Here is an 18,456-nt window from a genome sequence, read left to right on the forward strand (position 1 = left end):
CTTTTGACACGAAGTGGCTGCAAGTTGATCCTAAACGGCTCCTAACCTTGCCAACACCAATAAAGATTACGAGCGTAAATCTACGCAGTTTAGTGCGTATTAAATCAAACACCAAGACATTTAACAGGTACATGACAAAATAGTAAAGTAACACGCACTTGCACACACACACACACTCACATACACACACTCTCATACGCACACTCACATACACACACACGTTTAATATGCACTACATTGTTTTACCAAGTTTTACTAACCATGTATCTAATGCAGCCGTGGTAACCTTGTTGAAAGAACGTTTGAGTCTCACTATTAGGTCCCAGGTTCGAATCCCAGCACAGGCCTAAACCTATGATTTTCGTATTTTTTTTAAATTCACTTTTGTATCATAAAATGTTTATGTGGTGAATGAAATCATCTCGAGAGGAAACCCAAGCGCCCGAGAATTGCGTTTCGGAGATATGTGACCTAACCTGTATTGGGGGTTGGAAGGTCAGAGAGGCAGTTGCTTGTGTAAAAAACTGGAACTGTGAAATCTTTAGGTTGGCTAAACGGACCCTGTGAAAATGGGATAACGCTAGGGAGATGATGACTACGTTAGTAAAGGATTTTGTTTTTACAGCACTGACACTTGCTTAGGAAAACTCACAATCAGAAAATTAAATTAAAAATGTCTAAGTTGAACGGGATTTGAACCCGCAGCTTGACCACCCTGACAAGACAAGAAACGTGGCCTCAAATCTCATTCTAGTCAGACTTGATTGAATTTTCTCTTTACTAAGTTTTTTTATGTAGATACAAGATTCAGGGTCTTCCTGGTATGGTATCCTGTCTTTCACACACGGTCCTGATGTATGACATTGGTGAGAGCCCTCAGCGCTCCCCATTTATCCGGCCAAGTAGTTAATGCCAAATAGTATATTATATTCTAATTGTAAAGTATAAAATATACAAAGCGAAGGTTGGTGGTAGGGCTGGCTGAGGAAGACCTAGAAGGACGTACATTTACTAAATTGGGATGTCCTTAGAAAAGGTTCAGCAAGATCTAATCTGAACCGGCGTGCGTGTATGAAACGATTGATGAATGCGGAGGAAGCAAGAGAAGTGTGTCAGGATCGAAGCAAATAGAATTCCATAGTCTCTGTTTGTCCCGGCGGTAAGTATAAAATAAGTCACGTCAAAAAACAATAAAAATAAACGAATTGGTATAAACCTGAGCTATTGGTAGCTAGTAAGACAACCAGTAAAAGGTTTTTTTTTATAAAAAAAAGAATTTTACAAAGTATCAAGAGTGTACATCAAGTTGTCTTCTAAAGCACCGTCTATGTGGCCAGTAAAATAGCTAATTGCCATACCTACAATGAAGCACTTTCTCTTTCACTGAAGCCGGTTTTAGATATAATTAATCGATGACTTAGCCGGGGCCTTTTGACAGATTTATTCCTTCTCTATGTCACTGCTAAAAGCAGTTTGTTATTAAAAGTTTATTTGTAATTACAGTTTTATGTTTTGAGATATCTAGTATGATAAAAAGGGCAGAAATGTTATAGGTTTGATATAATTAATCATACTCTTGTCAGCAATTCAGTTATACAGCGTTGACTAATGCGTCGCCGCCAATAATAATAAACTCTAAAAAAACGTAAGAAAGAAATATTTCAAGATATAAGCAAATTTTAATAATACATCAATGAACCGCAATTCATATAGAGTTGGGTTAGCTATACTCTTTTACATTAATAGGGGTTGTTTATTTATTTATTTTTAAAAGTACATACACCATGCAACATTACAGTATAACCTAATGCGCCGTATGACAAGAAAAAAAATATATAAACTAATATACAAAATAAACAATGAATGAAAAAAAAGTGGTGTTAGTGACATCGTAACGAAAACCATGATTCTGAGTTGATAAATTCCACTTGATATCAACTCAGAATCATGGTCTGAATCATCCCCCTCAGTATTAATTACGATGCCACTAACATCCTGTATTTTATTAAGTACTTAGATGTTTAGAGTAAAGAGGAAACTTTGGCATTGGTATAAAGCGTGCGTTGATGTCTTTTACACCGACGGATTAGATTATGCTACATGCGAAATGAACTTAACATTATTTTCTATGAGTAATCAATCGTTTTATTGTTTTTTCGTAAATAGAATAACTAAGTACTGACTAGATTTTTGCTCTAGGGAAAGACCATAGATCACACTTATAAATTATACTTAAACGTTTTTTCTTGCTCAAGTTTATTGAGGGGAGGCTGTCAAATTGGGTCGTGTACTAAGTTCATAATAAATTATACGTACATACATAAACTCACGCCTATTTCCCACCGGGGCAAGCAGAGACTATAGAATTTCATTTGCTTCGATCCTGACACACTTCTCTTGCTTCCCCCACATTCATCAATCGCTTCATACACGCACGCCTGTTCAGAGTAGATCGTATTAAACCTTTTCTAAGGACATCTCCAATTTGGTCATCGTAACTCCGTAAGTTATAATAAATTATAAAATTTTGATTACAGATCTAAAACTAACGAACAACATTTTCTTTTTTCTATTCAACTTATTTATGAATTTGAATCAAGAAAAACGTAATAATAAGTACGACAAAATTTATCACGTTTTTCTATGACGTCACAGTGTGCTTATCATACAAATTCCATTTTAATTTCGTGTTTTGACATTTAGTAAAATGTAACTGATTTGACTAGTTAGAAACTTGGCTATTAAGTACTAGGGAGACAGAAAGAACGCTACGTCGCGGTGTAAGGGGTAGTCAAAATAATATACATACAGGCCCATGACATTATAATAAGTGAATTCCGTTAGTTCGAGTGTCGGTTGAATCAAATATCGGAGTGGGGTTATATGTGCATACTTTGCAAATAATAGGTGTTTGTCGCACGCAATGTACCGGTTCTGAGCACGGCTTAACGCCAGCGGTGATGGCTCTTTGAACAAGGTACGGGTTGATTCTGTTTTTAAATCGATTTATTTATTTTATACGCAACATAGCATCAGATACGTATATACATCTGTTGCTCGACAGTTATGTTAAAGTCCTATGTTAAAGTGGGCGAGTTTGGAAACCGTGTGATATCAATTATCTATCTTAACGCCAGTGGTGACGGGCGTATGAACGAGCCACGCGTTGATTGACAAACTGGACTTAAAAAAATAGAAAGAAAAACATGAAACAGTAGGAGTAGAGCCCTGTACTGGGAGGTTTTCTGGACACGTCTTTCCCTCAGCGATACAGCTTCCATCTACTACACCCTACATGTTAAGATAAGTGTGGTTTAATTAGTTTCACCACTCGTAGACTGTAGTAAAAAACGCTGATTGTTTTGCCACTTCGCATGTAATTCATTTTAAGTAATTACAAAAGATTACAAACACGTCCGACAACTTATTGTCTCTTAAGATAATTGAAAAGGAATATAAAATTAATTCAAAAGTAAAGAATGAATATTTTAATAAGCTTTTTTTTTAAAAGGTACTCGTATTTTTATGTTGCAATTATCAACACTACAGTCCACAGAACGAGAACCGAACAGTAGTAAGAGGAATTCCGTGCACTCTGCCTACCCCTACGAGAGATAGGCATGATCTCATGTATATACGTGAATATTATATGTGGCAATATTGAGTAGTGTCCTAGGTCAATAGAAATGTGGAAGTCTGATAAAGATAGATCTAAAACTGACGAAAAACATTTTCTTTTTTCTATAGTTTAGAGACAAAATGAAAATATAAATCTTGAGTAGTTTTGCAGGCTAGTTTTTTACAGACGGCCAGTGTGTACGGATCTCTACTATTCCACTCCACAGCGGGTTTGAAAAGATTCATCCGACTCTGTTTTCGTAAATCGAACTCTTAGTTACTTTGTTTAAACATTATACCACAGCTGCACAGATTTCGTAAACAAATGACGATAATATAACAGTCAAAAAGCGTCATACGGTACCAGAAAGCCGCAAGCGTTCGTGCGAAAAAAATGCGCTTTTTACTGGAAACGAAAGTACGCTATTACACTCGCGCATGCGTGTTGCGTCGCACGCGCCAGTCCGCTCGATTAGATCGCTATATCGGACGATTTCCCCTAATATCATCTCGTTTATTTCTTGATTATAACAACACAATATAACAGGGTTAGGTAGAGCTGTATACATATAGTATCATATACCACTCACCTGATTGTCTGAAAGTAAGACGATCCGTGCTTCGGAAGGCACGTTAAACCGTTGGTCCCGGTTACTATTTACGTGAATAATCGTTACATGAGGCCCCTGGGCCTCTGGCGGCTCAATAATAACCCTGAAACCAGGGCTGATGAGGTTGGTATTCCACCTCGCAACCCACACGATAAGAAGATATACCACTCCTCGCCAGATACGTTTAAGTCCCATGTAATACGGGCTCTATATTGCCATAAACTGGGTACAAATCCTGCAATCCACGTGACATCCAATATCTGCCTTAATATAATATGAATATGATGATGAATTGTAGGAACACATAACCATTTACATTTCCAAAAGAAAGTTCATAAAGCAGACCACACACGCAAAGGCAACATCGTGGCATAACACCTCTTATTAAGTAAAGCGCGATAAATCCATTGTGGGCAAGACGGTAATAAGCTATAACCAGTAATAACCAGAAATGACCAGTTTGGTTAAATGTATAGTTTGTTAAGGCGGCGGGATAAATTATATTTATCAGGAGGTTTTGGGGGCACGGGCCCTGCCTTATTGACGTCGTTGGGCCTTTGAAACACCGCGAGAGGGGTTAAGACAAACGAGAAATTTGGAGATCCACTGTTCAAAGAATTTAAGACTTCTTACTTAAAAAAAAAATGTGGATTTTTAAGTAGGCATTTTATTATGTTTCAGTTTTAAGTCATTTAATTTTTATATTCTATCTTGTTTTATAACTTAATAAAAAAGCGTCTATCAATAAATCCACCTTCAATACCCGCAGAACCCTTGATGAACTTGACGATAAACTTCTTTTTTTCCGTTCCTTAATGCCGGCGCGGGCGCAGGTATGTAGGACGTTTCCATCAATCAAATTTACGTGGTAACCAGCAACCCCGTTAGGCACACGTCGCACTGTTGGCGATAATGTGACAGGTTTTTCTCACGATATTATTTAGATTTTTTACTCGACTGCGGCGAATGAGGGTTATGTGTTGTCTCAATAATGATGAGATACAATCTAATCTAATCTAACCTACAAGATCCTATGCTAGGCAAAGGCCTCCCCTTCCTCTTTCAGCCAGTCCCTCCGGCAAGCGTCCAAGTCGTCACGCCATCGCTTTCGAGGTCTATCACGACGCCTGTACCCGAATAATAATAATATAATATATAAAATAATATAAATAATAAGACTCTAGCCGATGGAGCCCTAGAAAACATTACTTAAGCTCACGACTTTATTCTATATTTTTATGGAGGGAATATAAGTCTACATACCTATACAAAGTAGTACCTACCTAGGCTTCACCAAGATTTACGTTAAATTAGTAGATAGGTAAGGTAATAATATAATTTAATATCAAATTTTGAACACTTTCGAGGTAGCGATATGGAATGACTGACTGATGAATGAGAAACCTTCCCTAGAAACGTACTTTACTATAATACCAGTACAACCACCGCCGTAATGACAACGAATTCCAAAGAATATGAAGTGTGAGCATAACATAACATAAGCTCACGACTATATCCCAAATGGGGTAGTCAGAGATACATCCATTGCAAGATGAACTAAGTACCTAGTACCCTCACCTCACCGAGCTTTCAGTTAGCCAACGTGATAGGTTGTGAGCCGTATCGTTGTCTATAATTGTCAAGCTAACTATGTTAGTGTAAGCTGCATTTAAGATAAATTAATAACCCATTGGTGCAAGTTCGGTACCGGGGTCGAACCGGTGCTCCCCGTTTGAGAGGTTTGAGAGGCAAGCCGCAGAACCATAGTGACTGGGATGAAGGGTGAGAATGTGGAATATAAGGTACTTCGGAAGGCACGTTAAGCCGTTGCATTGGTCCCGGTTACTACTTACCAATGCTAAAGACCTTTACGAAGCCACTGACAATGCCGTAAGCGTGGCCAATTATTGGTCAGCAAAAATTTAATTTCGATCGCCATCGACTCGCAAAGAAGAAGAAGACTACTTACTGATGTAAGTATGTAGTCGTTACATGAGCCAGGGGCTTTTGGCAGCTCAGTAATAACTCTGACACCAGGGTTGATGAGGTTGGTATTCCATCTCACAACCCACATGATAATAAGAAGGTAAGGTACTTCAATCGCTTCTCGCCCGCAGTAAGACGGTTACCTCCCACCGCTACAATGCGTGCGAAAATCATATTAATGATCTTCATCATACGTCATGAAGTCGTAAAAAAATTCGCTGTTAATTTGTGCGATTTCATGGCGATGTTTCTATGTGATTTCCGGTTGAATGACTTGAAAGGCAAGATTTGCTATCAGAATCAATATTTTTTTAATAATTAATTACTTTTATAGTGAACTAGCTTTTACACGCGGCTTCACTCGCGTTAAATTCGGGGTAACACGGTTCCTCTTTTGTAATGTACCAAAATGTAGCTTCATACCTTAAAAGCTACGAAAAGTTTCCAGCTGTCTGTTTCCAAATCCATTTATGTTATGATACTGTCATATAATGGTCACTATTATATGGTATCACATAGTGAACGAGTGCCCTCTGCACCGGTTCCCAGGTAGCATAGCCGGGCTGCATTGTGTGACGGACGCGGCAGAAACTTGGTTACGGGAGCTTAAGCTGGATATATGATCCACGCAGGATATTTTATTTTTGTCTGCCATACGCAATAATAATAATAAATATGCTCACTACAAGATAAATGTCAGGATCGAAGCAAATAGAATTCCATAGTCTCTTATCCCGGTGGGAAATTGACGGTTATGTATATACTATTATTATTAACAATTTATCCCTTCAAAACAACGACGATCTTCGAGACTATTTCTTTTTATATCCGAGTCAAATCTACAATAAGTCACATCAAAAAGGCTACTACTACACTACTTACTAGACTACTTATAGTGACTTATGGTATTCACTACTTTATCGAACTTTGACTCTTTTATTAAAACGTGGCGTTTCAGAATCTGCTATGCATATGAGATACTCGTAGCCGTCGGCCTCCCGCAGTCGCGGTGCAGCGGTGCAAGAACACGTGATACGTCCACTGCGCTAACTACGATGCTGCCCCGCGGCGAAACATTAAGGGGGAGCTCTCAATGGGGGAACAGACGCTTATACATTCGGCTTTCTAGCTTAAGCCGGAATAAGACCGTTAGAAGTGGTCTTCTTCTATCATATGGGTTGTGAGTTGGAGTACCAACCTCATCAACCCTGGTGTCAAGGTTACTATTGAACCGCCAAAGGGCCCTGACATGACTCATGTAACGACTACGTAAGTGGCTTTAAGCGATAAGGCCGCCATTTGCCATGTACTTAGTTAAGAGGCTTTTTGTAATTATTTCTTTTTATTTCGGTGCAATAAAGTGTATTTGTATTGTATTGTATTGTAAGAAGTAACCGGGACAAAGTATTTTTGAAGAAGTGGTAGAAACTCTGGATACAGATTAAAGAAGACAGGGTAGTCTCAACAATTAACTACAAAAAAGCTTATAAGTTATGTCTGCGTTTTGTCACATCATATGTAGGCCACTTACCTACTTAAAAAACCTACATAGGTATTTATTGACAAATATGAAGAACTTGACCACTATTTCCGTGCGCAAGTTCTTTATCGTTGCATAAGGAATGTAAATATAGAAACGGGTGAGAGTGCGATTGACTGATTCGCGGACACTCTGTCTCTGTCAAGCTGACTGAGTCTGCCAATCAGTATTTGTCTACGTCTCTCATCATGCCGCTCACCTACCTCAGGCGGTGAAGAACTTGCGCGCGGATATTAGTACACTACCATGATTTTTACTGATTATTTTTAATAATACTCTAATATCAGTAAAAGCTATACGTATAAAAGCGAAATGTCACTGACTGACTCGTCTCATCACGAAATCTCAGAAGCCACAAGTACTAGGAATCCAAAATTTTCCATGGGGATTTCTTTCAAGACGTAAGTTTATGCTTACTAAGACGGGATTTTGCGAAATTTAACCCCCAAGGAGTCATTTTCAAAGTTACAATATTGAAATTTCGTGGACTTAATAGCGGGCGGACAGTCAGAAAATGAAAACCTTTAACCTACAATTTCATATTTGAAAATAATTTTCCTCCTTCGATGTAAACTACACTTTACAGCCAAGAGCTTGATGGCACTATCTCGGCCACAGGCTCCTTCCTTAATTAAGTTATATTATAAACTATCATCTCACAATTGAATATAATCTATCGCCATCGCTGATTGAAAATGGAATATTCATCAGACATATTAAGGTCTAAACTACTATAAATATAACAGGCGTTAAGATCGAACAGCTTTCGGAAAATTAATACATACACTCATACATACATAAATTCGCGGCCGAAGTTCCTAATGGGGTGGGCAGAGCCACAAGTAATCAAAGACAACTTGCAGCCACTGTTGATACGACGTCGTAAGCTGGATATGATGAACCGGAAGTAATATATTAAATTAATATACGGAAATAAATGTGTGTGAAATATATGTGCTATATACCGTGGCTTGTATGTGTTGTACTTTTTTCAGTGATTCAAAAATGTTTTTTTATAACTTACTTCAAAATAAAAGTGTTATAAAGAAAAAGTAATAAATTATATATAGTGGCGGATTTTGCAAACTGACGCATCTGCAATATTTTGCTAAAAAAATTGTCTTATTGACAATAGCAAAAGGTTCAAATCAGATTCGCCAAAAAATTATATATATACGGCAATTTCATACAATTAACTTAATTCCGGGATTGAAACCAAGGGAGTTAAAAAGGCCACATCGAAATAATTCATCTATAAAAACAATATTGCAATTTGACATTTGCGCTTAAGTGGTTTTGACTACAGAACGAGACGATACATGTATAAGGTAAGAAAGCTTCAACTTACCAGTCGTAAAATTTCCGTCGACTAGTATTCTTCGCTCGCCAAACTATCATTATCAACAACACAGCACTCGCACTGACATGTACCACAACTGTCACCTGCGATCCCCAACTGTTGCCGAACTGTCACTGAACATAATCCTCTAAGCACGTCACTTGGAACTCACTGGCAATAACTTGGTATAAGTCCTCGGTTATCTGCAACAAGGAGAAGATAAATTTAATATAAGAAAATAAAGTAAAGAATTTTCTAGTCGCGGGCTCTATCCCAGCGTCCTGCGATACGATGCGCTCCATATGGCAATTATGATTCTTAAAATTTGACTGATCTTTAGTCTTTTGATTGTACCTACAATATGAGGCCGAACAATAAAAGCCTGACTGATTTTTCAAATGTCGAAATATTGTTGTGTTGTGTGCGATTATAATTCATTAAAACTTCTATGCGGGTGAATAGCTAGCAAACAACTGAGATGAGCGCTGATCACGGAGAACTCAAAGGCCCGATGCATCGGGTGTAAGTATAAATGTATGGAAAATCGAGCCCCCGTCGGCGCGTTGTCCACTGCCCGATCCCACCACATCGGGCCCTGTGGATTGGGTAGTGTAATAAGGCCTTAAGAGAGGTTTTGCACCGCATCTCTAACGAATCTGTGGAAATACGGATTTAGTTACATATAAAGTGAAATCGGAGGGCTAAAAATCAAGCATTAGGGTCCGGATCGATGCATTGCGTAACCACTTTAATTTTGATTATTTTGGCTCCGCTAACTTGATATCGGCGTTGTCATTAAAAAGAGTAATAGATAATTTAACAACACATAATATAGCATCACGCCTGTGTAATATACAGAGGTGTAATAGTATACACACCTACTCCTCGCCAGATATGTTTAAGTGCATTGTAATAGGGGGCGACCCTATTGTCATTATACGGGCACAAGCCGTGGAAGCCATGTGATATCAATTATGTATGATCCAAGCATGAATTCAAGTAATAGATAAGTAGAAGAAACATACAGAAATCATACACAATTGAATCAATCGTGCGTTTTCATAACGAATTCAACCAACACTCTTTCTCATACCTTTTCCCGTTTCGTACCTAGCAAACAAAACAACACTACTCACGATTTCGGCCAAACAGCTATCGATAAAATCGATTTTATCGATCTAGGTTTGTTTACCTCGTTTCAGTTTGGGATTTAGAAAGTCTTAGTGATAAATGGAAGCTATTGTGTTTAAGGGCACCTGATGTGAACTTTGATTGCAAGGTGATTAAGAAAGTTAAGTTAAAATTCGTTGAAGATTTACATAGAAGTGTGTAGAGTGTAGATATTTGGTGTTATAGTGTTTAAAAGCTAGTAAAATACTTAGTTCTGGAATATTTCTAAAGGCATGACGGAAAACCATATCAAGTTGGTCTAAGAGAAAGCTCGGTAAGGTTTGGGTACGTTCATCTCGCGATGGATGTACGTCTGAATGTTGTGAGCTCATGTTGTAGGATGCCAGACGGTAAGGCAGTATACGATTAGAAGTATTTAGAGTATGTACCAATTGATCTCCAAAATGTCACATTCCTACACAATAAGTCTTATTAAAATCATTTTTGTCGTTCTCAAGACATCTTTACAATAATTACATGCAAATAAAATTCTATTTTTAAACGTGACACGTGGAGTTATATATTGTATAATTGACCAGAGACTGTAATGTATCAATCTCAGTTGGGTGCCTTTTCTAACGGCAATGCTTGAGAACTCTTACCTACACTGTTTACCTACGAGGTAACATTTAAAACACCGCTAGCGAACCGAAGATAAGACGTTTAGCTCTAACAATGAGCCATTCAGACATTTTTGAGGGGTATTCAGTAATTATACGGTGTATACTTTGTTTAGGCTTAACGTTGTAATGATACCTTATAAGCTTGTGAACTTTTATCATCGTGCAATGAGTAAGGGGGATACTATGTAGGTAGGTAGGTATACAGAACATTTTGGCAAATCTTATCACCCAATTTTTTGTGAAGATTAGAAATAATTTTTTACTTAAATGTTGGCTGGAAGAGATTGCTACCTTAGCAATAAGTCCGCCTGTTGTACTACAGAACTGATTATAATTGTTTATTTTTGGTGCTGTGAGCAATGTTCCACCTTGTGTTCCTGCTTGTAATCTGACAATGCAAGAGATCCGTATCCGACGAGCCTAGTGGGGGGGGGTTATGAGGTTTCCACCTAACTCGATAAGAAGAACGTCCTAAAAACGTTTCGCACTCTAGACGTGGATAAGGCCACTGGTCCCGCTAGTATCCCAGCAATCGTGCTGCGGCACTGACCGCCTGAGTCGTCTCCAGTACTGACATGCCTCTACCGGCTCTCTCTGGGTTCAGGACAAGCCCCGAAACCATGAAAGCTTGCCAATGTGCAGCCTGTGCCCAAAATAGGTAGTCTTGCCGACATTGCTAACTACCGCCCCATCTCGGTAACCTCAAATGTTTTACAAACAGCGGATCCTGGACAATTGCCTCCTAGCAGACCTTGAAGCCAACGATCTACTCAGTGACCGCCACTTTGAGTTCCACCGGAATAGGTGAACTGGCGATCGAGAATCGTGGCAAGGTTCTTGCCGTGTACCTTGATATCTCAAAGGCTTTTTACAGGATTTGGCATAGCCTTATTGGTAATCTTCCGGCATATGCGTTCCCTTCAAGCCTGTGTATCTGTGGGATATCAGACTTCATGAGAGATATACCGATTCGGATAGTCGTTGACGGGTGCTCTTCTGATCTACTTGGTATTAATGCCGGAGTCCCTCAGGAGTCTGTTCTCTCCGCCACTCTTTTCCTGATCCACATCAATGATCTGCTGATTATGCCCAGTATCTTTGGGTATGCAGACGTTAGCACAGTGACGGAAAGATACATGTCCAATGCACGAGTAAGCACCAGGAATAACAGTGCCCTCAGAGAGTATCTTGCAAACCGTGTGAACCTGACCCTAAGTCCGTCCCAGACTGAGGTGACAAATCTTACTGACTCCGACTTTCTGGGGTGTATCCGTACTAATTACCTACTACTAATTACTAATACCGACCATGTCGAGCTCTTGGGTCTGGACCTAACTGTCAACGTAAACTAAGGTACTGAGTAAATAGCAAAAACTGCTTGTGATTGATTGATAAAAATATGGAGGAAGCAAGAGAAGTGTGTCCAGATCGAAGTAAATTTAATTCCATAGCCTCTGCTTATCCTGTGGGGAAATAGGCGTGAGTTTATGTACGTAATATAAATACTTATATACAAATAAGTGATATAATGTACAATAATTGCCATTCGTTTCTGGTTTTACATAAAAAAAGAACACACATAGGTTAAAATTACCTTTTCAATTGTCAAATTGTAATTTTAAATAAAGAAAAGAAACATTAATAACACCCAATGGACATAAGACACTTTGCCTATTAATGAAATTGCTTTCTTGACAACAAAGCGTTTAATGGCGCCGAGCTCAAACTCAAATTACGAACAATTCTGTTTGGAATGATAGATATTAAAGCCAATAGAGGGATTGGCTACTTATAACGGTATCTGTATGTGACGTAGGCGTAGAATAAGGAATTCTTGATTAATGCCTTCTGGGTGATCACAATTCTGCCACTGTCTTATGGGGCAAGATGGAAAAAGACGAGAATAATTTATTCGGTGTTACGCACAAGTCCGTATTTCCATTCCGAAAAGTTATCGAACTAGTGACACAAAAAGTGACTACTGAGGTTGTTAACGAATACCCTCACTACTTATTGACTGTTTGACCAAACCATATAAGGTACTACTAAAATCGCGGTAGCAGTGAGTAACCGTAAAAATGACAAACCTTCATACGTGAGCCATCTTCACTGTGTCAATACCCAACAACTACTTTGTAACACCATGAAGTTAGGCACTTACAATACCCCTTTAAGAGGTTATTAAACTTAATATGGTGGCACTTTAAACAAATATATTTTGTAGTCACTTCTCCTATCGTGTGGGTTGTTAAGTTTATTTTACCACATGGATATTTTACCCCACCGGGATTCGAACCCGGAATATCCGGATCGCGAGCCCAACGCTCAATCACTGGACCACAGAGTCCGTTCTAATCACTGACCAAACAAATGTCCGCAAGTATACTTAAATTAATTATTTTATGGGTCAAGCAAATTAATAAGGTTGGTTGGTTGTTCGGTTACTAAGCCATACAGCGTTCAACAAGTACATAGAGGTGACACATAGCCAAACTTTTTTTATTCACAAAAGACCCTAGTACCGACGTCGATCTATAAAGTAAAATAGTCGTACTTTGTGAGAAAGTACTGATTAAAAATAACTACCTAGCTTCACACATTACGTATGAGAAACGTCTCAAAACATAGAATTTCATACTGACGGTAAACAAGAGTGCAATTTTGTACTTTCTCTGAGACACTGACGTGAGTCAGTCATTGTTTCAAATGATGTGATCATGAAGACAATAAGTAAATGTGTTAAGTATAAGTACCTACACTTGGAGTGATGAGCAAAGTCAGAGCTGGTAGGAGTTCAATTGCCGGAGTTTGCTTTTTAATGTCTATGCGAACGTGGTTTCTTTGAATTATGAATTCAAATTCAAAAATATCTTTATTCAGTACGTATAATAGTTACACTTGGAATGGAGAATTTTTAAATTACGAACGTTTCATCCGCTGAAAACTACACAACCTCTATAAACGCAGAAAAAAAGTTGCAAGAAATACCTCGGCACAAATATTTCTCTGTTATATCAACAGAAAAGAAATATTGAATATTATTCAAAGAATGCATTTAAGTACTTATTTTCTTTTATTAATATTAATATAATAATTTAACAAAAAAGCAAATAAGGAAACAATAAATACAAAAAAAGATTTAGAGAGGGGAGGTATAATAATAAGTAATATATGGAAATAAATATTTTCTTTCTTTCTTTATAAGGGGCATACGTCTACCAAACCCTTTGATAATAATATCTTAAAATCCACTGTGTCAATCGAAAAGTAGGAAATATGTACGTAGATATAATTCCATACGCGATATATTTTTTTTCACAACTCCTAGATAAATGATGTCAACTTTTTTATCGTATTGCTGACAGTTCCGAGAAACTGTTTCGATTACTTAATTAATAATTAGCTAGTCATAACATGAATTAGAAATGTAAAATTGCCTTCAACACTCTAATGTTTCAAAGAAGCGCCTTTCAATGTTTCCAACTAGATGTCAATCTTTTTGATGGAGGGGATAATGTGGTTAGTGATGGGACCAATCGAATCTCCATAAGCATACTTTATCGACTATCGCAACTCAACAGGATATTAACTCGATTTATCCAATCAACGATTTGAATTTTGAGTAGAGCTGGGTCGTGTACTAGGTTCAAGATAAATTATGAAATTCTGATTGTTAAATAAAGACAGATCTAAAACTAAGGAAAAACATTATCTTTTTTCTATTTAACTTATTTCTGAATTTTAATCAAGAAAAACATAACAATAAGTCGGACATTTTATCACGTTTTTCTATGACGTCACAGTGTGCTTTTTCATACAAATTCCATAGTAATTTCGTGTTTTGACGTTTAATAAAAAGTGACTGATTTGACTAGTTGGAAACTAGCCTGCTATGTAATCTAATAATGTAGAAGATATAAGTTGGATAAACAGTACCTACTAACTTTATGATACAGTGAAGAGAGAGGTTATAGAGGTTACTGGATTCCTTATTTCAAAGAATCGATACAGGCCCAAATTAAATAATAAGTCAGTACTACTATCTATTACTAATACGTATTCTGTGATAGGTAATACTATAAAATGAAATTACTAACTTCAGAAAACACTTAAATTTTCAATAAATCGCGTGCGATGCTTGGAATAGAACGTTCAAAGAATTTAAATTAATTTATGGTCAAAACAGGTCATTGTCAAATCCTACTCGAGTAAAAACCTAGTCAATTCGAATAACTTGAGATCGTATATTCGCCTCGCATCCCTAAGTGGCCTTTTATCAAAAGAGCCGATTCAAATGTTATGCTATCGATGATCTAAGATGCTTAGTGGCTTAGTGGCCAGTTTAAGCATCTAGCGAACACTTAATTGGCCACGGTTTCCGGTTGTGCCTGTATGGCAGATCCTTGATAGTATCTCGGAGTCGGTGCATCATTTAACGGCAGGCAAAGGGTATTTTATTCGACATCGTGTGTATTCTGTAAATGGGCGTATTATTGCAATGCTTAGAAACGTTCGGCAGTTATTAGCCCCGATTCCTGCAGACACTTTCTTTTTCAGTGTAAGAAAATGACAGTTATAACTTAAAATAAAATTAGATGGTGTCCAAAGGAATCATCACCAATATCCACGTAAGCATGAAATAAATATTGCTCTCATACGATGTACCTACTTATATGAGCTAGGCGGAGCAATCAGCAACATTGCACGCTGTTTCTTTGCTGATTTTTTAAATGGTATACCCAACTCAATGAAAAAATTGTTTTCCATATGTAATGTTTACTTAAATCCCTACTTACTACAGTTAGTTACTAGCCTCAAACATACCTTCTATCCTTAGCGACACGAATAAATATATCCAAGCAAATCGCAGATAACATCTAGGGGGATTATAAGATTTCAAGCTTCTAACCATGAAGTAATAGAGCTAGCAAGATACTGGGGTATTTATCTCGAAATCTACGGCTTTAGATCACAGTTTGGGTGCATTTGTCAAAATGTTGAATTCTACTTACTGTTGGACGTGATCTGTAACGGCAAATTTGTTATATTAAAGATATAAATAAAATTCTCCATATAAAGGCCTCATGCGTCTGCTAAACACGAATTAGGCAACCATAAACATGGAAAGCTTATAATGCATAGCTGTTTCTGCCATAAGTCAATTAGTGTCCGATGTCTTAAGAAAGAATGAGTAATTTATTTTTTGTAAAGTTTAATTTATCTTTTGTGAATGAGATAGTATTTAATTATGTTAGAGACACGTGTAACGTAAAAAAGTCGAACAACATAACCGTTAGGTTTAGTGTCGTCAAATATCATAGCGACTAATTAAACATGTTTCGATAATCAACTTAAAAAAGTTGCTTATCATAATATTTTAATAAATACACTCCCCTTTTATAGAACACCTAATGTCATAAATCTAAATAAATGTCATAGCTAAATGCAATGTAACTTCTAGGGCCGTGTGCCAAGGTTTTTCTTGCAGCTACTTTTCCTTGGCTATACCTACAGGTTCAGAAGCGGCAGAAGGCAGATGAGACATTCGACATCAAAATATATTTGTATAAAAAATGACGGTTCAAAGTTTACATGTGTTACCCACTTTCTTATTCGATGTAGCGTCAAATGTTATTAACTTGACGTCGTCGCCATGCATTAGAAACGTGCATTTATTATCTAATAAAGTGGATAGAATTAAATCGATTGCCAAGGCCATCTGCCCTTTGAATATTCATTGAGGAAATCTCTAATACCACGATTTATATAATCGAATTAAATATACATAACTTTTCCCTGGTACTAAAGTTTCGTCATCGAAAGGGAAATGCTAACCGATTTGAATTTGAACTAAAGTCGTTTTTATTATAGTTAGAAAGAGAGAAGCATAGAAATAGATATATATGTTTATTTTTAAATTATTAAACATAAAATATATGCTATAGCTTGTGGTCATTCATCTGGATAGGTTTCATATTGTAACTTATTTTAATATAATCAAGTTTTTAACTTATTTATTGAAACAATGGGTTTGAATTATGAATATTATGAAAATCGACGGTGACGTTTCTAATACATGGCGCTTGGTATAACGAATAAGAAAAATAATAGCTGTTTGTAACCTAAATACCATGCACAGAATAAATTTCATTTCATTTCATCGTCTTCTCACTTTCTTCTAAAGAGTGTACCTACTTTCAACAACTAGTATGAACTGGCGTGTTTTGCATTCTACTATGCTAGATTCTAGATTCTACTATCTAGTTTGTTTACGAAATTGACCTAGGGGATTAGCTAAGTAGCAAACGATTATGATAATCTACAGTGACAGTGATAAAAATGCATGGGATATACATCACGACACCTTATAGAGAATCTCGTAAGCGCTTTTCTGAAAAATCACCATTCTGATGTGTTTTCTTCAACACAATCTCAATTTCATTCAAATAGTTTAATTCTGGGTTAAATTGGGACTACAAGTTTTACAACTTAGCTGTAAAACTTGTAGTCCCAATTTAACTTGTAGTCTCAATTTAAAACCCCTGATGCGAGGTAGTTATCGCCTGTGATAAGAGTGTAGGTACAATCACGAGCATCAATATACAAACACTTTGGTACCATGTAGCATGATTTTTTTTTTACAAATTGCACTGAAAGTCTCACTAAATTTCAAATATGTTAATGCGACAGAATCCTAAAGTGGGTAGATTATATTGGTCTTGACATTACACAAAACATTACACAAAATATCAGGGACACATAAAATTAGCTTAAATAATATTTTGTTTGTGTATAATATACAAACAATCTAGTGGCAAGATAGTTAGGCTCTCGATCTGGTGGTCTAGAATCGACTCCCGATGGGGACATTGTCGAAATCACTTTGTGAGACTGTCCTTTGTTTGGTAAGGACTTTTCAGGCTTGAAGTTCCTGATTGTCTAAAAAAGCAAGATGACTCCGTGGCTCACACAAAACAACCTCCACCAACCCGCAGTGGAGCAGCGACATGGAGTATGCTCCATACCCCCTCCAGTTGATTGAGGGGAGGCCTGTGCGAGCAGTGGGACGTTATAGGCTGTATATATTTATGTATGTATAATACAATTATGACGCAAGTAGAATTTCATTTCAATTCTAATATTTTTATTACGGTCTTTCTTCTTTTATGTGAAATGTGAGTTTGTCAGTTCAAAGCAACAGATACAAATGCTGTACACTTGTCAAACTCATAGTTCATTAGGTGGGATTACTAACTTGACTATCATTTCATACAGCCCCCGGCGCGCGGTTGGCTTTTGCTAATATATTAATATATATATCTGATTATAAATACTGATAAAGTACGGTAGAATTTATAAACCGCGTATGTAAGTACGTAAGTGATAAATATCACTATTTATAGAAAGGTACCGGGCTGTTCCGTGTTAGATGTCACTTATAAAACACGACATAATATTACATCACGCCTGTACCCAAAGGGAGAGAGGTATAAGGTGTAATGTATGTAAACCACGAAATATCAACTATCAATACAAGCAAAGAGAAAAATCGAAAAAAATACTGACTTT

The 18,456-nt window shown here is 37.1% G+C and overlaps 1 protein-coding gene across 1 annotated transcript in view; it reads right to left on the reverse strand.

Moving 5' to 3' along the window:
* LOC126370227 (cuticlin-1) overlaps window positions 1-18,456 on the reverse strand; it is a 101,231-nt gene that overhangs the window by 68,724 nt on the left and 14,051 nt on the right. Inside the window, exon 2 of the mRNA XM_050015036.1 lies at window positions 9,104-9,297. Within this exon, the coding sequence (XP_049870993.1) occupies window positions 9,104-9,153 (50 nt within the window). The 5' untranslated portion in view covers window positions 9,154-9,297. The remainder of the gene's footprint in view (window positions 1-9,103; window positions 9,298-18,456) is intronic.

This window comes from Pectinophora gossypiella, chromosome 10 (assembly GCF_024362695.1).
Source record: "Pectinophora gossypiella chromosome 10, ilPecGoss1.1, whole genome shotgun sequence".
Taxonomy (NCBI): Eukaryota; Metazoa; Arthropoda; class Insecta; order Lepidoptera; family Gelechiidae; genus Pectinophora; species Pectinophora gossypiella.